Genomic DNA, 26,264 nt, shown 5'->3' with positions numbered 1-26,264 from the left:
AGACTGTCTTTCTGGATTCAGTTCTCATAAAACTGAGTTTTAAAGAAAAATAAAGTTCGTCTTTTCAGATGTTTGCCTCCAGGAGGATACCAGGACTGATCCACATCAGAGTGCTAGCTGACTTGAGGTTCAATCACACCACTCACTTGTGTAATTCCAACACTTAGGACCTAGTATTTCTTTCCATTTCAGTTGTGTAAGACGAGCAAGACCTTCTGCTCCATGAAGGCACCGAAATTAAGAGATTGATTATGAGTGTATAATTCCAGTGTTTATATCTCTCACCATTGAACACGGAATGAGTGTAGGACAACTAGAACTCTAACCTGTGCTCCGCAGGTGTGAGTCGAGTAGGGTGGGATAAAAGCCAGTTAAGCGGTGTTGCCCTGCTTTACGTCCATCAAGTTTTAGATCCCAGAGAAGGAATACTTGTCTAGATGGAGCGGTAATCTGATCTTGTGTAGCAAATCTAATTCAGTAATCATTCCCCTCGCTGACTCTCAGTGAGGTACTCAAGAATGAATATAAATAATGTAATGCTTTTGAAGTTATTGATTGCAATTATGTGAATGATGATGAACAGATTAGCACCACCGCATCACAATGACAATGTTCCTCAACCTCCCCCCAGTCAAATGACGTGGCTCTGTAAACTAGTGCACAAACTTAAAACAAAGATGAATAGGTGTTACGAATTAACCTTGAAGTATGTATTTTATCTTTATAATAAATGACTTCATGCATCTTCTCCCTGAGATCTAAAAAAAAAAAATAAAAAATAGTTTTCTGAAGGGAAGGATGACTTCATTTGTTATTCTGATACTTCTGTGACAAATTATACAACACACAGATGCATCACTGAACACAAAAATTTGCATGAGTTGGTGCTAATTATATGTATTTTATTTTTTTAGGAAAGTGATGGGAGCTTACTATCAGATATACTATGCTAGAAATGTATGGAAATACTGATAGACTATTGATCATGGAGGCATTAGTTTGTAGAAAAAATTAACAAGCAAGCTTACCTGCAATGTAACATACCTTTTTGAGACATACCTTTCACTGAGTTTTCTAGAACGTGTCTATGAGACATGTCACACTGTTCAAAGAAGCTTAATTTAGGTGTGAGTGTACTAGCTCAGGAGGTGGACTGAGTATCTGTAGGGAGCTGCTCAACCGAAGTCGAGCAGTTCTGAGCAGAGCATGTTTGCATATCACATCACTGATAGATTATAACACATTCATGTCCCACACTTGGGGAAGAGAGCTAACGGTGCTGTGCCCAATGAAGAGCTACCTCTTGGACCTGCGCAATGTACTGCTTTGTGTAGGACAAATATAATTCGTATTCAGCAGGCATATATCAGAAACCACCATTTTATGCCCCAGAGTGCATGAGTAAGATGCTTTATATTGTTTGTTTTGAAGAAGAGAATAGGGGGTTTTGTCTGCTTCTTTTTAACTTTTGTTAACAGCTCTTTTAGCTAAAGTACTATTTTTCTTCTGTCTTTGTATGACTTAGAACCCAGCATGGGAAAGAGCAAAGCTCAGTCACGTAAGAAGAGGCTGTACAAGCCAGAACAAAGCATCTAAATTGTTTGTCTCTCATTTGCTCGCTTCCTGATTTTTAAAACAATGAACCGTGCAGAATGTTTTCAGCAAGTGAAAAGGTAGTGGAGTGCCAACCGTACAAATCAATCCTGTTAAAGCTCAGATCAGTTTTAATATTTTTTTAACCAAAGCTCAGCATGCAGTCTCTGAATGCAAATAACTTTATGGCTATTGAAGAATGTGTTGGGCATCATTACCAGGTTTAACTCCCCTAAAAAGGAGCTTCCCTTCTTGTGAGTACAGAGTGTGAATCTTTTCTGGAGTACAAGGACAGAAGCTATTGAAGATCAGTATGTATCAAGGGGAGGAAACTGAAGAAATATTAGTCTAGTAGATATGGGAAGCTGGTATTTGAAAAGGGTATGCTTCCAGAATGTCAATATTCCCTTACAGTCTGGGAAATAATATGAACCAGAAAAATTATTCATCTTAAATACAGGACCCTGGGCTTCTGTGAATTTTATTTGGAATTCAATCTGAAACTACTCAACATTTTTCAGAATTATTTTCATAGAGATGTAATCATAGTATAATCTCATGATGATTTAGGCATTTCTGAGCCAGGGATATTGTCAGCTTCTTATTGCTGCCTGTACTATTTTATATGTAAATTCATAGAATATTAAAATTGCAGTCAGAATTGGGGTACTCTTTTATTGGGTCCTGCGTAAAGCTCCAGAACTAGCATATATAAAATGTTTTGATTATGAGTGTGGCAAAATATATTCGTTTGATGAGTCACACTCCTCTGCTTAACCTTTCTTATTGGATATGTTTTCTTATATTTTTATTACTGTCCCTCTCCAGAAAAAAAAAAAAAAAAACACAAACCAGAATTAAAGGACGCATGCAAAATGTTAGTTTTAGGACTAGCCTAACTTAATCTGAAGCTGGATACTTCCCTAGAGATTCTGCCAGGGCTGTCAAACAAAGGACAAGACTAGTTACCCAGCACTCAGATGCAAAGACATGCTACAAGGAAGTATGTTAATGAGAAGCTTGTAGTCCCTCTGTAGTCCCCTCTCGATCCCTCTGGTAAGCCTCTATGTGATTCTACGTGACACACACGTGGTACACTAAATACAAAATACAATAAAAGACTTTAGGATACTCTAGCTAAACGGAATAGTATGTTTAGGTGTTGGCATCCAAAATTAAAATCAAAATACAGATTAAGATTCATGGACAAGGAAAGATTTAGGCCTTCCAAAAGGGAGATACAAAATATTACGATGCTGAATGTATACATTATATATATAGTATAATATATTAATAAAATACATCTGATTGCTGCCTAGCTCAGAATGAACTCTATGTGGATATTTTTTTCTTCCTCTAAGCAAAATTCTTAGCTGCTTTGGGAAGCATAATTACAAAGACAACTGCCATTCCAGAAATAAAGTCATAAGACTGAGGGGTTTTTGCCTCTTTCAGGGACTTGGAATCAGTTAATTAGATCAGTGAAGTAAGTTTAATAATCGACAAAACTTAAGAACAATTTCAAGTGTTTTTCAATCTCTGAAGAAAATCCAATAAGCATTTGAAAGATGAAATAAATGTGGAATCCTAAAAGGCTTCTTATTTCTTTCTCACAGAATTCTAGCTTTCTCTCCGAAGCTATTTTTCCTGTATATACAACAAAAACTGAAGAGCTGGATCCCTCCTTTAGCCTGCATGAGACCATTGCAAAGGTAACAGAAATGGAGATCTCATTGATACATGCTTTCCTTCACATGACCAAATTTGAATTTATTAATAATTTTGAAAGATACTGTATTTTTTCCTGTGACTACTTTGAATGTAGTTAAAATTGTGGAGTTTTTTTCATTGAGATTCACTTTTGGAGTGGTGAATTTAATGTTAACATTTTCTTTAATGTTACGTTGGTCAACTTGTGTTATCAAAACACTTTTTGTCTGAAAATGCTTCATTTTATGTGATTCAATTGTATGGTTCACATTAAACATACTGGCATGAGTACAGGTCATTGAGCCCCAGTAGACGGCAGGAAGCAGCAGGTTTGTTGCTGTCAGTTTTGTCAGTGAAGAGGGCTCTCTGAGAGCACCTTCACGTGCACAGATACCTGGTTTTATGAGCTGTCCCAGTGATGCTCATGTAGGAGGAAGGGGTGGCCGTCCCGTGATTCTGGAGAGTGCTCTACAGAGGGGACACTCCCAAAGTTAATGTGTTCTGACTCCCCTCTTGTCGCTCCGTATAATACTCCCTCCACGTTATTTATTAATACAGTCAAAATTACCCCTTGCTCTAAAGTGCTCTTTCTTCGCTCTGTCCACTCAGCAAGCCCTGTTTCTACAAAGAGACAGGACTACAAATGAGTCCAACTTAATTGATTCATACAGTTCTTATAATTGGATTTCTTACAAACTAGAGCTATGTCGACCTCACAAACAGATTTCTTTGTTTATTCAGAGCTACTTCTTTTGGAAAAGCAGCTGCTGTTGAAACATTTATTTTGGCAACAACAAAAATAAATTCACAAAGATCAGCAATGTATAGATTTAGCATGTAGGCAGATCAGCATCTTTGGCAAAATAGACAGTGACTGATCTTGGGAGTTTTAGGTTGGTTTTTTTGTTTGTTTGCTTGGATTTTGGGTTGGTGGTTTGTTTTTTTTTTTGAAAAAAGAAGCACATATTCCTAGACATAGTTTTGAAGCTTGGCAGAGTCTGACACTTAAGGAACAATCACAAGACAGGAGTCTTTTCTGAAGCCCTTTTAATGGAATCGATGTTTTTTAAGCCATCCTTGGTGCCAAAGTGACTGAAAAGATTCACCATATTTCTTCCTAAAGCCTGAGGGGAGTAAGTATGTGGTTATTTACTGTATAATTTTACTCATTAGTGTGTGATGGGCCATGTGTAATCTGAATAATCTGTATTTTAGTATTTGCTCTATAATGTTGACTAACACAGAAAAATATTTATTAGATAGTTGACTTGAAGCATTTTGATCCTGTTTACATCATTACAAAATATTTTAAGTAGGTTCATTGAGCATTAGTTTTCTTTGATAAAACTTGATGAAGATTGCACTAGGATACGATTGTATTTCCACTTTGCTTTTCAGACTGTAGCCCAGGATGCTTTTATAAAGATGTATAGTATATGCAGCAGTGGAGTGAGATCTTCAGCTGGTAATTTTGTCATCTTTAGCTTAGCTTAATTGATCTTAAATTATTTTCTGAATAGCTTGAAGAGCAAAAGTTTTCTAAATTTTATCTATTGTTTACTCTTTTTTTTGTACTTAAATTACAGACCTCTTGGTTCCCTCTATTCCCCCCTCCAAACTTCTTCTCAGAGTATTAAGCCAGCCATTGTCTTTCCCTTCTCCTGCAGGATGGCCTTTCCTTTGCCCCTGCTTTATCCTAGTGTTTGTCATCTGTTTCAATTTGAAAGCATTTTCTTTGCATGAATGTCCAGAAATGTATGCAGTATTTTATATAAAGCCTTAATGGGGCTTCGTGTGGTAACATTTATCCAGCTTTGTATCTGAGGTGATGTTGTGTCACCTTTTCCTTGGTAAGATCTTCTTTCAGCCTGACATGTGATTCTAGTGGCTGCATGTTAGTGCAAACCAGCTGCTGTGGAGATACAAACCTTTTAAACAATAGCTATTCTACACCATTCCATTGTTGATCACTTATCTATGGTCAGTGTGTGAGTGCTAGCAGAATTCTACCCATTGTACTGTGCACATGAATGATATACAATGCTTGCTGCTTCAACAATATTTGGTTCTACAAAAAGTGGATTATTAAAAATATTTTTTTGCATTTATCTGTTATTGTGTATGCATGATGCTTGTCCTTAAGCCAGTATAGTTAAAAATAAATACATTTTGGGTGGAAGAGAGAAGTGGATAAAAATACAGAAACATTATATATCCTGAAGTACCATTTAATCTTGTATCTTTGAAAACAGAGTTTTGTTGACTTTTATAAGCAAGATTAAAGGGACAACACTTTTTTTATTTTGACTTCTAAGTTGCAAAAGCAAATGGTGTGCATGAAACTACAGAAGTTCTGATACAATTATCTGAGCACCTCTGAAACCTTACAGTTTGAGTGATCAAGACTTATTTTTACGTTAAAGACTTCAGTAAGAAGTCCTGTACTTGGATATAGGATTTAAAGGAAATGCTATAATTTATTTAATTAAATAAGTACTCTTAATGCTATTTCTTAATCTGAAATCTTCATATTTTTGTCGTGGTATTCTGAACAGATGAGGCCAAGGTATATTCAAAAGATTAGAAATCTCTAGCTTTATTTTAAATTACTCATATTTGAAAAAAAAAAAAAAAAATCCATCGTGTGAAGTGAGCTTGTTAGAATTTACACTCCTGAGTTGGAAGTTTATGCTCCTCAACAGGCACATGCCAACTGACTGTCTAGGTTCCGTTGCAATTGCAAGTAAAGCAGGTATCATAACTGCTGCAGAAATTTTAAGTTTTAATTTTGACAGACGTTTCAGAGAAAACTTTTTATGTTAAAATAAACTACATATTCCAATATAATAAATTCAACATTTTACACTTTCGTTGGCTCTTTCTCTCAGAAATGGCTTATGAAAATATTTGAAACTGTAACTTTTTATTCTTATTTGAGACCAAACATATTCTAGTTAATTTTTCACACGTTGGAAATGCTGTATTCCAACCTGCTTTATTCAGATACATATCTGGTTATTTTATCACTGTTTATCCAAATATCAAATATTCAAATCCTTCTTTACAGAACTAGAGTGATACAAAACACTGTTAACCAGCTATAATGACTTTGAAGACTATGAAAAACATAGAATCACAGAACAGTTTGGGTTGGAAGGGACCTTAAAGACCATCCGGTTCCAACCCCCCTGCCATGGGCAGGGACACCTCCCACCAGACCAGGTTGCTCCCAGCCCCATCCAACGCGGCCTTGAGCACTGCCAGGGAGGGGGCAGCCACAGCTTCTCTAGGCAACCTGCTCCAGTGTCTCACTATGCCCTTTTTAAATTCATTTGCATTCTGATTTCCATAACACTCCATAGCAACGTTTCCCACAATTTAAAACACACCCACCCCTACCTTACTTTAAACTTGCTTGCTTGTTTATCTCACTAGGTTCTTTTATGCCTTTGGAATGGGAAATAATAAACAGACGTGCTCTATTTACTTTTTGATACCAGTTGCTTTCTTTTCTAAACTGTGTTCTTTGACTGTAGTAACCAGTTTGAGCTGCCCTCATAGGTAAGTCATTCCTGCCTAATCCTGCCTAATCCTCTCTACTTACACAGTTCTGTGGCATCTCTTTTGCTTTAAAGGTAATCAGAACTATGTACCGTATTCAACATGAATCACTGTGTATATATAGACTCTGTATGATATTTTTTTCCCTAATACTTCCCCAGTAATCTTCAACATTCCGTTGGCCTTTTAGACTGCTGTTGTATAGCTGTATACTGTATTCAGTCTTGGTAGCAGAGGTGTGCTTGTTGTTCAGTTTGATGAAACTCGTTTGCCACTGCATTTCACTCGCAGTGTGCGTTGCTTGTCTGGCTGCTGAAGCTGGTGGAAAACCTTGTGCTGGTTTTGTCAGGAAATTATTTGAGGCCCTTCATCTCTCTGAGGGAAATAGGGCTTTAATGATTTTTTTTTATGTGAATGGCTTGATACTAAGTAACCATGGAAAAATCTCAACATAAATTTTTACATGAGGTTCAGTGTAAGAACAGATAATTGGTTAATTGTGGCTTTTGCTCTCTGAAGACAGTAGTTACCTTAATTCCATGAACTATGGAACGTTGAAAAGGAGGAGATTGCTGAATGTGGCAGGTAAAATGAATAAGAAATGTGCAGCTATTAAGGAGATAGATCTGTAATCTGAGTGCTTAGAAGATCTAATTTGTCAGACCACTTGTCAGATCAATTTATCTTAGATCTTGGAAGCTTAAAGGTGGATTTAGGGTAGATTGCTGTAAGGCCCAGGCTGATCTGAAAAATTCAGAGAAGAAAGAGAAATATGTAGGCTTCCTAGTGGTGAAGAACCAAGACATTCATTACAGCAGCGTGTTGCAGTACAAAATTTAGTGGTATCTGAAGTGAGATTTGCAGACCTTGTAATTTCAAGTGTGTTTTATAATACATATATCAAGTATTAAAATGGAGAAATATGTGCCAGTGTGGCACAGAATGGATTTTCCCATCAGACCAGAGGTCAGGTGAAAGTCCATTGTTATCAAATGCATACTCAGAAAAGTATGTGCTGTTTTCCAGTAAGTTTCATTAGGGTTATTCGGCACAGTATTTCATGGTAACTAGTCAATTGGAATTATTAACAAGTTTGAAAATACTTTTGTGTTATGAGATATGCTCACTAGAGAAGCCTGATAAGACTTGGATTATGCAGTTCTAAAAGCTTTAATGGCAGTCCCCCAACAGGGAGTGCCACTGGAGCCACTTACCCAGTATCAGCCATGGAATAATAATCTTTTATTGATTTTTACTTTGGCAGGCACCACAGTGTTGAAAGGTATGCCAAAAGTGACATAATTGGTTTTATGATGAGTTATGGGTGCTGACAGATAACTCTTAAGAAAATTATTAGTGATCCTGATTATTCTACACTTCAGCGATGGAGCTGCATAAAGAAGAACTACCATAATGCAATTAATTTCTAAACATTAAATAAAACAGCAATAGGGAGAAGTGTTTCCATTTCTGGAGAAAAATAAGGAGGTTTTATGTAACATACTGTAGTATGTCCAGGTTTTTTTGAAAAATCTAAACACTTCCAAGAAAGTGACAGGCAGATTCTTTCCTTGAAGCAAATGGAATGAAAAGTACTGGACTGCACGACTGTTAGTAAATGAAATTCACATTTTGACCACAGATAAGGTACAGCACAGGAATGTTGATTTGCGGAATTCTCTAACTGTTTTGGTCCTTTGAAGCAAAGGAGGGATATATACTCCCATTTACCCATTGTCTAGTCCCATTAATTTTTTAATACAAGCACAGGGAATACCCGTTAGTCTTGGCGATGCAATGGTATCCATAACTTTGATAGTTCCTTTCTCTGTAATCTCCCTAAAAATAAAGATCTGTCATTTGTGGCATGCTACCTCTGCTAAATATTTTCATCTTCCTGCATTGTTACCTATGAATGAGCTCTTTTTTTGTATCCTTTAGTGCTACAAATGCTAAAAGTAATTGTGGAGATAGATAGATATATAGATATATAGATATATGTATATAAAAATATAAGTGATATATGATATTGCTATACATTATTTAAATATTAGATGTATGAAACATAAAATAAAACAACATATCTAAATTAACATGAAGGTGGCATACCTTTACAATCCCGAAGACTATGAGCGCAGATTTCGAATCACTAGAATAATACTGCAAAGAACAGTATTAATGCTGTTTCCTGCCAGAGTTCAAAATCTAAACAAAATCTCACTGTAGTCAACCCACTTAAAATTTCTTTGCATTTTATTGAAGCATCTGTTGTAGTTTTGGCAGGGATGCAATCCCCATGATATCAAATAGAAACATTTTCACAAACCACGTACAACACATCTATGTTGCAAAGTTTTACCAGAAAGATTTCTGCCAGCATATCATTACTGGCATAGCTGTTTCAGCAGAGTATATTCACATTCGTGTGTTGTTACCGCTACAACATGCCCTTTTTGGTATCAGATTGTTCTTGAAAATGTGTGTGGCATTGTGCTTAGGCATCCCAGCGGCCTCTGCATTATGGCAGCTGGACGTCTGGATTTCCAATGATGTATCTTCCATTTCCATTTAAAAATTTCCTCTTGTAGAACTAGAGGATTTGGCAGAACTGTTTAAGATTTCCAAACAGCAGGGGCACAATATTACTGCAGCCAGAGTTACAGCACTTAAAGTGTTAAAGTGCTTGTGTGGCGCATGCAAAATGAGTCTGAAGTATTCTGAAAACAGAAGTCTGATGCACCCAAGTATATTGCATATCCAAGCCAAGCCCAAAAGATCCTTTGGGCTTGCAAGTCCTTGCCTTTATCCTTGCAAGGCCCAGGCAGATATATGGCAGCCTTCCCCCGCATCACCGTGTGGTGTGCAAACTGGAAATTTTTTCTGTATGCCATGATTTCCATCGTTGACACTTTCAGAGTGTCAATTTTCACAGATAATTTCTCCAGTTAAATTTCTTCAGTGATATATCCCTTTTGGTGTATTTTTAAAAGTCATGTCTTCAACCACGTAGGCTCGGCTTTCACATCATTTCTCAGTCTCTTCATCATCATACGTCCAAAGACATGAGTTCTGCACAGACCAACAGAACTTTCATGCCTTTTTAAAGACAAATTATGTTATGATTTTGTACTTTCAAAACAAATTATCCAAGCCTTCAGCCAACAAAGAGGAATATGGACCAGGGATAGGTGACAGAGATGCCAAATGAGGTTAACATAACAGAAGCACAGTTCTCAGTGTGTGAAGTGAGAACCGAGCTGGGGGATCTGATCAATATCCATATTTGAGACAATCTGGTATTGATAACTAAATTTTTAGGTGTGGAGTTTGACCTTGTTTTGAAGATACGGGAATTGTCTGCAGTATTGTTTGGATGCTCTGTCACGCATAAAAGCACCCATATCAGGTTTTTCACCTGAGAAATTGCAGGATGACTTGGGGCATCTCTCAGTTTCTCTGTTTGTCCTCCCACAGCTGGCAGCAATTTGTGGTGTTTCAGCAGCTCTCACCTGCCCTGAGGTGATGTAGCAGCATAGGTGCAGCCTAATACACCAATTGCCAGGTAGTCTCTCTGTACCTTAATGACTTGCTTTGCTGGTCAGTCTCTCATATACTGGTTCTGAGCATCTTGCTGGTATTTACGGTTTAATGGTATTTGAGATGTGCAAAGCAGAACTATTGTCTGTGGTGACTGAATTTGCCCAAAACCAAACTTGTCCGAATTTTTCTGCAAAGCAGCACAGACATGTTTCACAGAAATGGTTTGATTTAGCACATATTCTCTTAAGCACACAAGTGAGAGTTTTTGTTTTACCTTTAGCCTTCTTACATGAAAGAACATATAATCCAGTTCAAGCAGAGGGTAAATACAAACCTGCTGAAAACTCCCTTCTAAGAATGTGTATTTAATTCTGTTGCTGTTGTCAGCAGCAATAAAAACAAGAGCTAATCTGGTGATATAAACTGGCACAGTAACTTTGGGAATGCTGTATGAATTGTGGTGAACAGGGAAGTAACAGCGTTCAAAGCAAAAATAGTGGTCTGGGGATTTTCTCAGCATTAGATGTGAAAGAGGTGACTTTGCTGCTAAAGACATGAGGTGTTCTGACAGACAGTCATACTGTGTTTGGCTAGACAGCATATTTTCTATCTGTTGTAGCCTAGTTAAGGTAGATATGCTTGGAATTTTTCAGTAGTTCTTTGTTCCTAAAAGCAAGTAGCCTCAAGGACTCTTGCGCTTTATACTTGAACTCTGATGGGCAAAGACTAGGTAATAAAAATAAACTGAAATTGCAGAACCTGTGCTAAAAATTTGATGAACCAGCTGCACTGTCCAACATAACTTCTCTTTGTTCAGTCAGGTATTAAAAACCAACTCCGTTTCCCACCCCACCCCACCCCCCAGTGAAATTTTCCACATCTTTCCTGCTAGTAACTCCTTCACAATAGAAGAAACGTTACAGGACAGAACTAATTCCATTTCCTCCTGTGCCATGTATTCGTGAAGTTGTGAAAAGATGTCAAGGCTCGAGTATTCCAAGTTTGTCTCTGGGCTTCTATTTGAGTGGCTGGAATTTAATGTTTTCAGCTCAGAGAACTCTGACAACTATGAAACTATCAAAATAACCAGGAAACTGTGACTCCAATAAACAAGAGAAGCTGAATGAATAAGAAAACATAGCCATCATTAGTAGAATGGGTTGTCTGTGTGCAGTCCTAACTGTTCCATTCTCTGACTATCAGGAGAGAACTAATTCTACATTCCTTTTTTTTTTTTTTGATATTTCAGCAAGACTATATGTTCTTAAAAAAAGCTAGCATTGGCTTCTTTCAGAATGTTTCTTAACCACATTGCTGTTTAGAACCACATCGTTCCTGAATTCCTCTTTTTAGACCTAAATTTTACTCACTTGCACTCAAGATTTGTCTGTCATCTGTCAGTGAAAAAGGAAAAAATCATTGCATCATTTTTGAAGCTAGAGTTGCAATTTAAGTGAAGTAAGCAAATACATGTCAACTCCATCTGATCCAATCAAAACACAGGATAAACATACAACTTCATACATAATGTATCATTTTAAATCTTATGATAGCAACCCAAGATTGGTTTTTGTACATCTTGTGGAAGACATTTTTTAACTCTGAATTACAGCGATCTGACTAAGCAAAAGAAGATGAGGCAGGAATGAGAGGAATCATTGTTTAATCCCCATTTTATAAGTGATAAAATTAAATACTGTTGGTCAAAAACGGTACTTACAATAACTGAGCAACTACTTCATCTCCTCACCTGAATTCAGCATTAAATTGCAGAATCTGATTTTGGAATTTAGCAGGTGTTTGACATTTGCTGGAATTGCAACTACTGGCTGTAGCCGACGGGACATTTTTCAGCTGTGTACAGAAGCCATATGAATGCCTGTGCTAGTGGGACTTACATGGCTTGGGAAGAAGTTACATTGCCTACAGCAATGCCTTCATTTACAGTGCCTTGTTTTGTTTGTTAGCACTTGTAATCTGACTGCACCTCTAGGTGGTTACTGAGTGTCGCACTGGTGACAAACTCTCAGCAAAGATGATCATGACAGATGCCTTTGGGTTTTTTTGGTCTTTTCTGGTGGTTGATGATCATGACTGTACAAAGGAGCCACTACATATTTATTGCACAAGTCAAATGATTGTTTCCAATTTGTCCAATGGTGGCTTTGTGTGATGAGAAAATTTGTTTCATATCCGTTGCTTTAATTTTGAAAACGTAAGTTTGTTATGAGGGATAGCGAATAATTGGCTATATACAGGCATTTTTTAAGGAATGTCAACACGTATATTTATGGAATCATAGAACTGTTCGACTTATATTCAAGCACTGAAATTCAACAACTGAAAAAAACAAATCTGAAGCTTGCAACTCTAATAGGTAGGAATATGCCTGGGGTTTTTTGAATTTTCCCCTGTTTCTCACTATTCTGTTCTTCACACAGTTATTGAATTTGTCGGGGTTTATTTATTAATCCATTCTTTAGCATCAGTACTACCATAAGCATTTGTTACTGATTAACAAATACTTCACCTGCCAAAGATTCAGTCTTTATTCTTGGCATACATTTACTGAATGTGGCTATGTGAGGAAGATGTGTTTTTCTTTAAACACTACACTAACATTCTAGAGGTGTAGTTCTTTTGGGTACTCTAAAAGTGTCTTGTGTGTTGTATTAGCTCACTGAATTAGCTCTTTTCTGTCTTTAGATCTTTTGACAAAGATGTCAAATCAGACAGTCTTTTCCCCAGAGCATACCTCTTAAAACACTAAGTTTCTACTAACTATAATACAGTAATAATACAGTAATGGCTCTTTTTTATTTTTTTTTTTTAATTTCATAACCCAATTTGCGTATGAGTGAATATGAGGTAAAGTCAATGCAACTTAAGTATCTGCTTAAGTGCCTTTTAACAAGAGAAGAAGATAGCTACTTAAGTGCTGTGAATGAATTAATTGGGTTTGGAAACAACTTGCAGAAATACCTGGGGAAATACAGGTGCTAAGATGTATGTTTATTTATATTAATTTTTTCTTTTTATTTTTTAGACCATACTTGTAACTTCCTTTGGTGTACAGTTGTACAATATGTTATTGACATGTTTTGTCTTTTTTATTTTATTCCGTGACATAACTACAAACACATCCGAACTTGAGAGAGCCTCAAGTTTCCTTCATGAGCTCGGTCCTGAATTCAAAACCAGTTTTTCAAGACTTTGGCTTCCCTTAAGGAATTTTTAAATGTCAGATTTTCCCATGAGTCTTAACCCAATCCACAGTGTTTTAAATCTTGCCTTTAAATGCTGACACCTATTTTAGAATCAAACTGATAGCTGAACACTGCTGCAACTATCCTCCTGCTGCTGAGCATTTCTTGGGCTTGTGGCCATCCAGAGAGGGGATTATAAAACCAAAAGTAAATGTCTACACAGTGGATAAGAAGAGATGTGTGTCCTCGAAAAAAGTTCCTAAGAATCAACCCATCATGCTCTGAGTTGGCAGATGTCTGCAGGAACCTAATAGTAAAAACTAAGCACAAACTTATGCCTGAACAAAAATTGTACTCTTTTCTTGAGCATTGTTGCCTGAACAAGCGCTATTTAATAAAGCTCTACATTTTTTGGAATGTAGAGCTCTAACTCTGCTGCAAAGCACAGACCCTCTACGAATTACCTTTGTTCTACACCAACACTGTGTAATGTAAAAACGTGATACATTGTGGAAGCTAGGACTGCCCCTTTTCACACTAATTGGTAGGATACAAATATACAGTCCTCTTTTTTCATTACTCTGTTTTTAGAAACTCGGATTCTCTGTTTGGAATATATGATACATGTGTCTAGAATGGTCTGTAGCCTGGATATGCTGTGGTATTCTTTTGGGTCATTAATGGAAGTTGCAGATTTGAGTCCTTCAAGCCACAGAAGGAAAGAAACTTGTCCAAACGTTATAAAAGCTTGAATATACAGGGAAAGGTGATTCTATAAAGCCTTCTAAATACATGTGAGATTAGGCGTAGAATTTCTGTTAGAAGGACTTGTTACAGCCTTGATGCTGTGTGAGCCTGGCTCAGCAGTAGTCAAAACACTGGTGTGTTATCAACACCTTTGTAGCTATCACTACAAAGCACAGCATGATGAGGGCTGCTGTGGGGAAAATTAACTCCATCTCAGACAGACCCATACAGAAGGGTAGCAAAATCAGCAGGAATGAAGACTGTCTTTTCAAATACAGTTGGACAGTGCGAAGAAATTTTGTAAAGTATAAAAGTTGTGAGACAAAACTAGTAAATACTTTTAAAAAAAATTTATCATGAGTCAAAAAAAATAATATAAGCTTGAAGGTGTTACAAAAATCCCAGGAAGAACATCTTGTTTATTGATCTGTTTTTGTACGAGCGTAGTCAATAACAATAAAAAAATACTGCTAGTTTGCTGAGACACTCTAGCATTAAAGCAGCTAAAATTAGAACAATTATCATTAAACTAAGAATAGGTGATTAGCCTTGAGCTAGAATTATAAAATTAGTAGAAGTGTCTTTCAGAGAATTGTGGACTGAAGATCCTATATCAGAAACAGTGGGGATGTTTAAATCGTTTATTCTTATTTTGGTAGGTGCAAGGAAAGAGATCATCTTGTAATAACAGCAGTGTGTTTGGTTTTATGATCTGTTCAGCACCTTTGAGAAGAGAAAGGTTCTTCTAAGCAGTGATGATGGGTAGGGAATACTGTCTGTCTCCCTGCTTCACCTCTGGGAGCCTGAAACCAGGTATTAGTTCAGTTGTGTTATGAAAGCAGTTAATTCTCTGCCACAGACAATAAGTGGTAACCACAGCGAAAGAGTTAGGTCTAAGCATGTAGAGAAGGAAAGCAAAAGCCACCTTGTTGAGTGCATTCCTACTGAAGAACAGTCACTGTTTAAGGACTGAAAATGGCTTTCTGGCTGCCAGGGTCATGTGGTAGATAAGAGTATTCCCGCTTGGATAGCAAGAAGGGGGCGGCGGCAAGTAAGCTTGGACTTCTACTGGTCAGTTTTGCCTTCTGGACTTACAAGTTCAAGTATGATCCTTTCCGTTTCCCTGTGGGTCCAACAGAATGGATTCAAGCCCATGTGTTAACATAATGCTTGTGAGATTTAGTCAACCTACAGGAGCTATTGCCCCATCCACCAGCAGTTCCTTGGGCCAGGGTCTGGCTATTATCTGTAGCAAACTAACCATAAAACGAAAGCAATATGAAAGATGGAAATTGTATTTCTACTTCATAAGCAGAGATCATATGCTGCCTATGAACCTATTTTTTATGTTAATAGCTTCTTGTAAAACTAATAGCCAGGAGTTTCATAAATTGCAGCCTAATTCCAACCGTGCACATATAATATTGATTTTCAAAGTTACAGTGTATGTATAATCCATTGAAATCATTATAGTTCAAAATTTAAGCTAATATTACAAAGTACAGCATTTGGACCTAAAAATGTTGCAAGAAAAGAGTCCAGCAGCTAGTAAATGAAAAGCAGCATTTCAGAAGGGTAGAAGGAAAGAAGGATAGAAATTGTCCTAAAGTAATGGACTAGTACATTCTAGTATGCTGCAGCATTTTCTTCATCTAAAATTAATATGATTATGTAGAAATAAAGTTTTATTGTTAACCTTATTTTGAATAAATTTGCCCTGAACGATACTTCCTTTGAAGAATCATTCATGAAAAAGTAGGTTTTCTTATAGTTCTGTGATAATTCTTCAATCTCAGAGAGTTCTTGTCTTTTCAGAAGATGAAAGAATAGCCCATTTATTTTGTTGCTTAGCTATATCAGTAGTAGGTGTACATGGATAATGCATGTGTATATTCCAAGGTAATTGTAAAGTTCTACTTAATCTGTTTTAAATTATTGCAGACAAGCAATAAAATAATCTCTGTTTTGCTACCATCAGGTGTGATCTGTCAACATTTACATGCTTACATCTTTAGAAGAATGAAACTGAAAGGAGAACATTTATTTTCTTGTGACAAAATAGTTCTAATTCTTAAACGGCCAAATAAATAGCAATACTTTTGCATCTGGCTGATGTGGATGATAAGACTATTTACTTTGAATTTCATGATTAATTTTTTTTTCTGATCAATTTTGATGTGAATTTTGTGATTACCTTTTGTTAGTAAATTGTGATACCCTTCTTTTGTTCTGATGGGGCCAGGAATGTGCGGGGTTTATTATTTCAGTAATGAAACTGACAAATATGGAAATGCATACTGACATAATTCGTCAATCTAAATTGTAGTCATGGAGCATAATTTGCCCAAAGATCATAGCTTGTCCAGCCATTTATGTCAAACTTGCCTGGACAGAGAGAATGGCATGGCTAATCCATCAAAATTCATAAAAGCTCACTGAAATTTTGGAGCATCCGGTAAAAATATGGGCTGCACAATCAAGGTAAGTTGCAAATTGACATGTACTAAGGAAGATACAGGTCAGCATTGTCAAAAATTAGTACTTTTTTCAAATGTATAATTAAAGTGAGTATGAAAATGGTTGAATATAAACTGATTTTAATCCTTTTAGAGTGGACGTGACATCTTGTTACATTAAAACATGCTTCCTTTCTGATCAACAGCATTGTATCAGCACGTCCTTTTTAATTTGGAGTGAGGCAACCTTACAGATTTCAGTTCATCTTGGATAAGTGTTTAAAAGTTCTGATATTTAAATAACTCGGGGGAAAAATTTGGGCGGTGGCTCTCAGTGAAATAGCCTTCCTCTTTTATTGATTATTAGCCCAATCTGCTTGTAAAAAATAAATATAATTGCTGGGTTTGGTTTTCTTAATGGGTTTTTAAGTGGTTTGGGTTTTTTTAATTAAGGCACTTAGTTGGCAAAAGTGTGCTTCTGCTGGCTTAATTGAGCTATGCATACACACACTGTCTTCACAAAATCCAAATACTTTGGGAGAAAAAAAAGAGATCTTACTAAAGATTGTCTACTCGGTGATATTTTCTATATTCTTATAAAGTATTTCAAATGTAACACAATTTTTAAGGTTTGTTTTTTTCTTTAATGATACTCGAATCGACAAAAGCTCAGCTTTCTAACTCAACATACTTACAGTTGTAGAGTATACAAGCTGGAAGACTTTTTATCACAACTTGCCAAGGCAACAACAAAACCAAACAAAAATTCATTGGCTTCTGCTCAAATTAGCTTATTGTTGCACTACTTCATGATTCTAGGGGGTTTATTGCCTTTTTTTTTTTAAAAAAAAAAGGGGCTTTGGAACCCAAAGGTGAAGATTGCATAATTTTATAATTTTTAAATTTGTTTTATTACCTCTGTAAGTTATTTCCTTGATATATAATTTTGAGGAATCTAATTTTAAATAACATTGTTGTATCTATCAAGGTGCCAGCCTGTGTTAATCATTCAGATTTCACTTTTTAAAACTCATGATTATTGCCCTCTGTCAGATAAATGAACCTGATGTAAAATGATGAGCCCAGATCTAATTTCCGTTATAGCACTAATTCACTGTATTTCAGTGGGGTTTGCTCTGGCTTCAACCAGTATAACAGCCAATGGTCTGCATGAAGTGTCCGTATAAAGGAAAATATTGGTCAGATTTTTAGCATTTGAGCCTGTAAATGCAGATGCACTCTCAGATTTTCAGGTGCAACATGAGAGGCAGCAGCTGTAAATATAATTCATTATATTTCAAAATAAAATATGTAGTTTTGTTCCACTTGGTGAATATAAGACCTATTTGGGAATTCAATTACAAGCCATATTCTGCATCCCGTCAGAAATCATCCAGGACTACGCTGCGCTGACATGGCTGCACTTGAGAGGGGCATTCAGCCCCGAAGCTTAAAAGGAAGCAGAGGAGCACTCTGAAGACAAAAGACTAAATACTTACATTCATGCAACTGAAAAACTTGATTAGGCTCAGTGGAATAAATGCTGTGCTACAGAAGTTTTAGATATCATAAAAAAGCAAAATTGATCAAAACAACATAAAAAGAGATAAAGTTCTTTTTTTTTCTTCTTTATTTTCATTTCAAATAGGGAGAGCATTGCCTTGTCTGAGCAGAGCTTGTGGTTCAGCATGCTATGACCTTTGATTTTGGGGTTTTCTTCTGTGGTGAGAGGATTTGGCAAGTGAGTTTTTTAATAGAAAGTCTGTATGTAATACAAGGGCTTATATAAATATCATTAAAGTAAAATTTAATTTATATAAGTATTTAAAGAAAGATATATAACCTAACAAGTTTTATTGTTACACATGTTGGTTTTAATATAATTTATTTACCTGACCGTGGAAGGACACTATTGCAATTTCAGTTTTCAGTTCAACTTTTTTCCTATTTTTAGAAGTATCTCAGGAAAAGTAAAAAAATTCTTAAAATAACAAGAAATGCTTTCTTCCCCCTGTCTTTGATACATCACTTCTGATTTACTGCCTCTTCCCTTCCTGTCACCTGTATTCCATCAAATTCTGAGCTGAATGTCAAGTTTTTAGCACCTGCTATTGGAATTGGATTTTCAAAAGGCTTTGAAACTAATGTAATAATTAAGATAGTCAGAAGTATCCATCAGTTGAATGTTGCTGACTTTATAGTTTCACAGTTCCCCTAAGCCAATCTGAATGCTACCACAGAGTGAGCAGAATTAAGTTCGATCTGACTGAAAAGTAATCATTTGGGTTTGTGGTTGGTTTTGCTTTAGGGGTTTGTTTTGTTTTCAACTCTCGGATCTGATTTGCCATACAGGCTTTAGTGCCTGTGTAAGGATGACAGTGAGAAGTGCATGCAGGGAGTAGCACAGAAGCAGTTATTTCAGCAACAGCATAATTTTTGATAGGCTTTGAAATTTGAACTGAAAGGGTGTTGAAATTGGCCCGAGGAAGATTATTTCTTCGCATACACTGTGGCAAGTTGATTCTTAGATCCGCTTAAAATACGTGCCTTAAATTTAAAAAGTAATTTCCATGTTTGTTGTTACTTCAGTAGAATTGTAGAAACATCATGGCTAAATTTGACAAATAATAACAAATTGCCACTTTCAAAAAAAAAGAACTAGGGTGCTTTGTGGCTGGAGTGTGATTGATTCTGAACTTTGAAGGAGGACATGAGAAACAGATTACAAAGCCTTTTATGAAACTCATTATTACATCTGAACTTCAGGAACTCGCTGTGGAAGTTCTGATTGGAATTTATAAAACCTAATTAAGAGTTAATGTGTAAGGGCTGTATTTGTAATTTTGATGCTAACAGCAGAGCCCCAAAATTGTAATTCAGAAATAGATCTATTGCTTGTACCCATAAAGTGCACAGGAAAAATGTCTAAATGAAAACTTTATTTAGGATTTATTGATAATACTTGCATATCTGTCATTGTTTTTATAAATCTGTTGCAGGGTTGTAAATACGCTTTAGGATTAGTAAATCCATTTGGACAATATTTGCAAAAATCTGAGATGTGTGCATTATTTGACTCTTAAGGAAGTACATATTTCAACGAAATTCCTAAAAATGCTTTCTGATTTTAGTGATGGCAGTATTCATGGTAGGTTAATGAAAAGCAAACTCTGCAAAGGCAGATTTGCATCTCCCAATTTTATTAGGTAACCACTGATTTTTTTATTTGCCATTAATGAACTTGTTTCACAATGCAGCTTTATGTGTTGCTCATTACCAAAAGAAAAATCAGTTCCTATGCCTTGTGTTTAAGAAAGCTCTCTTTCAGAGTTAAGTCAGATGACAAATCTGGTCAGACTTGAATGGTAGCGTGGTTTGCTATTTAGTTACTCAGGTTCTAGTGTTTTTGTTGTGCTATTTAGTTTTTGCAAACTGTGTTGCTTACCACAAACTGTAGTTAAATGATCACAGTTTACTTAATTGAGGAAATCATGTAAATAAATAAAAGACACTATGCTTTTTAACTGAAAGGTGTATGCTCAAAGATGTATTCCTTTAGCTTGAATAGCACTGCCAGCTAATCATTTTCTACAGCCAGTTTATCAGATACAAAGCAGAGATTACCCTGTATAGCCCATTACATTTTTTCCCTTTCCTCTTTTGGGTAGCCAAGAAGGGGACTGTAACCCGAAGGAGAAATTTGGTGAAAGGGCTGGCAGGAATGTCCCTTGAAGAGCAGCTAGGGACTTGGGTTTGTCTGGTTTGGAGAAAAGGAGGCTGAGGGGAGACCTCATTGCTCTCTACAGCTCTCTGAGGAGGGGAAGTGGAGAAGGAGGTGCTGAGCTCTTCTCCCTGGTACCCAGCGATAGGACGTGTGGGAATGGTTCAAAGCTGCTCCAGGGGAGGTTTAGACTGGGCATTAGGAAGGATTTCTTTACTGAGAGAGTGGTCAAGCACTGGAACAGACTTCCTGGAGAGGTGGTCGATGCCCCAAGCCTGTCAGTGTTTAGAAGGCATTGCACACTGCCCTTAATAGCATGGTTTAACTTGGTCAGCCCTGAATTGCTCAGGCAGTTGGACTAGATGGTTGTTGTAGGTCCCTTGCAACTGAACTAGCCTATTCTATTGGATTCTATGTGGACACCTTCTGCTATTCTTTTTTTCTAAGACTGTTCACAAGTCTGTAAAGGGAGTGACAATTACATTGTAAGCTGGGCGGGTACCCCAGCAGTGCCCAGAGCATGTTCACTAAATGGCTCTAGAAATTTGCTTGATCCAAACATCAACATTATCCAGCTTTTAAGAAAACTGAGAGAGCGCTAAACTCTTCATGAGGAACACACTTTGTATCTCTCTATCACTAGCTTTTATTTAAAATGGCGGCAAAATGAAATATAGTTAGTTTGCCACCTGATAGGTCACACTGCATGAGGTGGCACCACGCTTACTGAAACTACATTACACAGTGCTTAAAAGTTCCTTGAAATGGCTGTGTTCCTCTTTGGCTCGTTGATGAAAACTGCCTTCTTGAAGAAAGAGCTGTGATCCTAGAGCAGCGCTCTGATCTCAAACGATCAATACTTTTATTCTGACTTCAAAAAAAAAAAAAATTTCATACAATCTCAAATATTAACAGTTGCTTTTGCTAACAGCTGTCTTGTAATAAAAAAAACTATGATAATGAATGAGAGATTTTAAAATTATAGGAGCACATTAAAGCAGGTATGCCTCTTAGAATCAAAGACCTCGTACAATGTGCTGTTTACTTTAGCAGCTATTGCAAATACAATAAAAACATAGTGTCATGAAAGAAAGCGAGTAAGGAGAGTATATCTTCGCTACATGGCTGGAAAGAAAGCAGTAAATTTGAATATAAATTAACATAGCCTGCAGAAGAACTTGAGATAAATCACCAAAATTTTGAAATTTTAATAATTTTCACACAGCCAAGTAAGGAAGTGCTCTAAGATTGAATGTCAAGCGTGCGCTCCCTGGACAATTCAAATTTGAATACTATTTATCTTTTGTGAAACTGTGATCCTAAAGAAAGTACTGCTCAGCTAAGAAAACAGCACATAAAGAGAAATGCATGTTGGAATCATTGACTGGACACCTTTGTATAGCGCAGTTTGATTTTTGAGGTAATTGCAGGGTGAGGTTGGGCCTTTACCTAAATATTGTCATGTCTAAAATTGATGAAGAAAATGAGGCCACAGAAAGATTCTGTCTTAACTGACGTGAATGATATTCCTCTGAACTTGATGTTACAGCCAGTGCAATCCTTTTGATTGACATATCTAAGGAAAATTTTAAGCTTTTTTCTTTCTTTTTTCTTGAGATAAACTGCCCAAACTTGTAGCTGACAGGAGCCTGACATGAGATCCTAATGAGGGAAAGGGAATGAAACATTTATTTTTATGCCGAAGCACCAAAACCATAATGACATTGTATCATGGTTTCCAAAAAAATACGAAAATACAAAAACTTGCATAATGTGGAGGACTGAATGCTGAATGTTGAGGATATGAGTTAATCAAAACTTTTCTGTCTCCTCTTTTTTTTCCTTTTTCCACACCAAGTTGAGAATCTTTAATTTGCATTCCCTTTCTCTTGCAGGAGAAAACCTCTGTCCACAGTAAAATCTCACAGGACAGGGAGAAACAAATATTTGTCATATGGAACTTCTTATCTTAGAAACTCCTATGTTCTAAGTGCTTCATTTACATTACTGCATTTGAAATAGAGCTTTATCCTAAATTAGTAAGTTATTTGCTGTTCCAAACAGCACTGCTATATCAATCAAAATAGTTAAATGTGAAAATAAAAAAAAGTAAATTAAATATTGAGTCGATTTTATTGAAGTAACTGATTTAAAAAAAAAAATAAAATCAAGAATTTCATTTACTTCAAAACTTTAAAATGTCCTTCTCTGGAAGGATTTTTATTTTTTAATGATTTTTTAAAAAAAACAGAAATTACAGATAATTTCTTTTCAAAATTTCCCATTAGGCCTTATTATATATGACTGGCAATGCAATGATTGTTAGTTACCTCATTAAAGATATTGCTATATTTCTTTGAAAGGGTTGTGTTCCACTGATTTTCTGTTGAAAATTGGATCACTTCTTTCAAATCTCTAGACATAAGCAGGATATAACGCCATACAGAAATGTAACTGCATTCTTCTCTACCCCATTAGAAGTAAACAAGCTCACAAAACTGTCACAGGTAGGAAAGAAGAGAACAAGAGAGTGATAGTATTTGTGTCTTGATTATGAACATTCCATCTACTCCTAAACATTAATACCAAACCCCATAATGATGCATACACCTGTGCAGAGTGTATCCAAAATAAGAAAGTCTGTGACCTGCCCTACACAAATTACTTGTTAGAGCACCTTTGCCTCACACCTTTGGAAAGATACAGAATGGGAAATATGTGATAATATCGTAACATCCATTTTTGTAGTACGGACCATGTTTTTGTGGATGCTGCTGCACCAAATGTTACAGTATAGCTCTATAACGTATTTGATTACAATCTGATTTAGAGAGCTTGTTTTTTTCTAAATTACAATATGTAGTTAACAGGTAAGATGATTTTTTTAATGAAAGAATTCCATTTAAAATCTTGTTTCTGTTTATCTGGCATATTTCTTAATTTATATTTGCTGGGGAAGGACAGGGATACTCTACAGCCTGTTGCTTTTCTTAGTGAAACAAAAGTAAACAAAAATAAATCTTGGATACCGTCAATATCTGAATCTATAGCAAATGCTTTTATCTCATCATACCGTCAGAGTTATTATATCATCAGTCTTTCATTGACTACCTGTCAGAGAAGAGATTTGGCATCCTTTTTTAAAAGCAAAACCCTACCCATACACGGAACATGAACCTTTTCTCCTCTTCATGTCTCCTGCTGGTCTCTACTGTCACTGCGTTTCCACAGCACATTGCAGGAGAGTGAAGTACCTGGCTGGGGCACTTCAGCTGGCTTAAGTGTACTGCTGGAAGAGGCGTGTCCTGTGAGTTGGAAGGCCTTGACTTCTGACTTACTCAGCAGTCATACACTGACAAGAGAAATTGTTTTCTTGCTTACTGGAGAAAACAGGCTCTAACTTTGATTGAAGCACCAAAATTCTGACAAGCTTTGGACTGTTGTGTTGCAATAACGTAACAGAAGACAGTAGCTACATGGGCGCATTTTTAAGAACTGAGCTGTAGTTCCAAAATAAAGAGTTATAAATCTGTGTCCCGTTTAATATCTTATGCATTCCGCCTGTCCAGAGACAGGTGATATGCTAGTGTTAACAATCTACTTTTCATCTTCCATTTATATGCACAGTAAATTTCTGGTGAGTTTTCCTGGTGGACTTGTAAAAGCAGAAGAGATCAATACTTACAAATATATACAAAGTTCCTTAAAATGGCAAGCCCTTAGAAAATATTAGTGTGTGTGAAGTTGTTTCCCAGTATATTCACTAGCAGTGAAGTGATGCTATTCACAGGCATTTCTCTCTGTAACTCTGCCTGTCCCAGGTCTCTAGGGGAAGGTGAAGCTGGAAACTAGGAGTGTGTTCTCCTCGGGACTTGAACGTGGTCATTTTGTTTTGTTTTGTTTTGATGGAGCTGTGCTGACTGACAGATTGTAGCCTTGAGCTCAGGCCTAATATCCCCAAATGGCCAGACCTAAGACACCGAACTTAAGTGAGCTTATATATGGTACCTAATCTATTTTAATAAATTTCTAAAGCTGAAAGGCCTATGATGCTTTCTGTATAGTGACCGGTAGTATATGTGCAATTTTTTAACCACATCTAGCCATTGATTCTGGTTAGCATACTAATCGTCAGGCTGTGATTGCTGGCTATTTGAAGATATCGGCCGTCCCAGATGCACTATTTACTCAAAAACGTTGTGAAAACCTTTATTATTTGGAGTAATAACAAATCTGGAAGCTCTTATTATTTTTGTTTATTATTGCGTTTTTGTGAAGATTATTGTATATTTTGCCCATGAGGCAGTTCTGACTTGGCTCTTAATGATTCTTGTCACTGAGGTGCTTCAAAATCGGTTAGAAACTAGAGCAAGTGAGAGTCTTGGTGAGGAACACAAAAATGGAAACGTGTGGTTTTGCTCCATGCATTCAATTTTAAAACTTTTTTTCTGGTTAGAAAAGGCTACGTACTTTTACTATGTTCTAGCATTTTGAGAAGACAAAAAGAAGTAGAAATTATGACAAGAAAATCACTGTGCTCTTTCACTAAATTGAGAATTCAATTGTCTTCCTTCTATGGAGATATTTTATCCAGTAGCCTAGTCCTTGTTTAGGGATAATTTTGCTACACAGTAAGATATTCTTTGATAAATCTAGTAGGCATGTGATTGGGCAAGTTTTGGGTTTTTGCTGTTTTTCAGAAGCTGTCCAGAAACATTTTTTTAAAGGCCCATAGTGTCTGTCTTCGTATTCTCTAATTTTCACCTTGTCACCGTATTGAAAGCAGTATGATTCTATTTGCTGCTTGTGCTTTCTTTGTCTGTTACTGTTAAGATTTACGTGTAAGTTTGAGATAATTATGAGCATATACAAAATCAAAAACTTGCTTCTGTTCAGCAGAGAATGTGTACATGTTAGTGTTATCACTTAGAAAAACTGTGACATATGCTACTGAAATATGTTTCATTTCATTAAAAACCTTCAAATTTTATAGATTTCGGCTTGAATTGCTTCGCTGATGTAGATCATAGAAATAGAGCTGGTCTTCTGACAGTATTGTAGGAACAACAAAAAACACCTCTTTGCTTTAAAATACATCCTTGAGAGTGATCGTTTGCTGGATCTACAGCCTGCACAACTAGAAACGGCAATTCACCAGTACACATGAGTTAGACTGAAATCAGTACACTTGTTACATGAGACTAAGATGAGTCCAGATTTAATTAATGTTTGAGGAATCCAGCGACATGGCACTACAGCTATTACAACCTGGTTGTACTGTCTGTCTTCTTAATTTGCTTACCTTCAGCATCTCATACCGACTATAAATCTTCCAGGGCACTGCAAAATGTCTTTGTTGACAGTACTTAAGTAGGGCTCCTTGGTTGTGCTTAAGGATGCTTTATAAGCAGAACCCTTCTGTAATCAAGAAGCTGCTAACAAGCGGTTTCCATATCTTCATTCCCTTTTGTTTTTTCCTACTTTCATATTGTCTAAAGTAGTTTGTTAAAGTTGTGTCATTAAATAGAGGGTTGAAACATGTAATACCTTGCATAATCATGTGTTTCTCTTCATTACAATACTTGCAAGTTATGTTCCAGACACTCAGATACATAACAGCAATTCAGTTAGCAGTCTCACCTTAATTTTTAAACACTGGTTTAAAAGGACATACACATAGAGATCCCTCCTCCAGAATGTCTCTGTTGTGAGAGGTGATTTTAATTTTGT

At 36.4% G+C, this 26,264-nt stretch overlaps 1 protein-coding gene across 1 annotated transcript in view; it reads left to right on the top strand.

Moving 5' to 3' along the window:
- NAALADL2 (N-acetylated alpha-linked acidic dipeptidase like 2) overlaps positions 1-26,264 on the top strand; it is a 271,223-nt gene that overhangs the window by 204,052 nt on the left and 40,907 nt on the right. Inside the window, exon 11 of the mRNA XM_086468611.1 lies at positions 3,210-3,305. Coding sequence (XP_086324737.1) covers positions 3,210-3,305 — 96 coding nt within the window. The remainder of the gene's footprint in view (positions 1-3,209; positions 3,306-26,264) is intronic.

The sequence above is a fragment of the Leptosomus discolor genome, chromosome 7 (genome assembly GCF_034619465.1).
Source record: "Leptosomus discolor isolate bLepDis1 chromosome 7, bLepDis1.hap2, whole genome shotgun sequence".
Classification (NCBI taxonomy): domain Eukaryota; kingdom Metazoa; phylum Chordata; class Aves; order Leptosomiformes; family Leptosomidae; genus Leptosomus; species Leptosomus discolor.
This window is presented reverse-complemented; position numbering and strand designations above follow the sequence as displayed.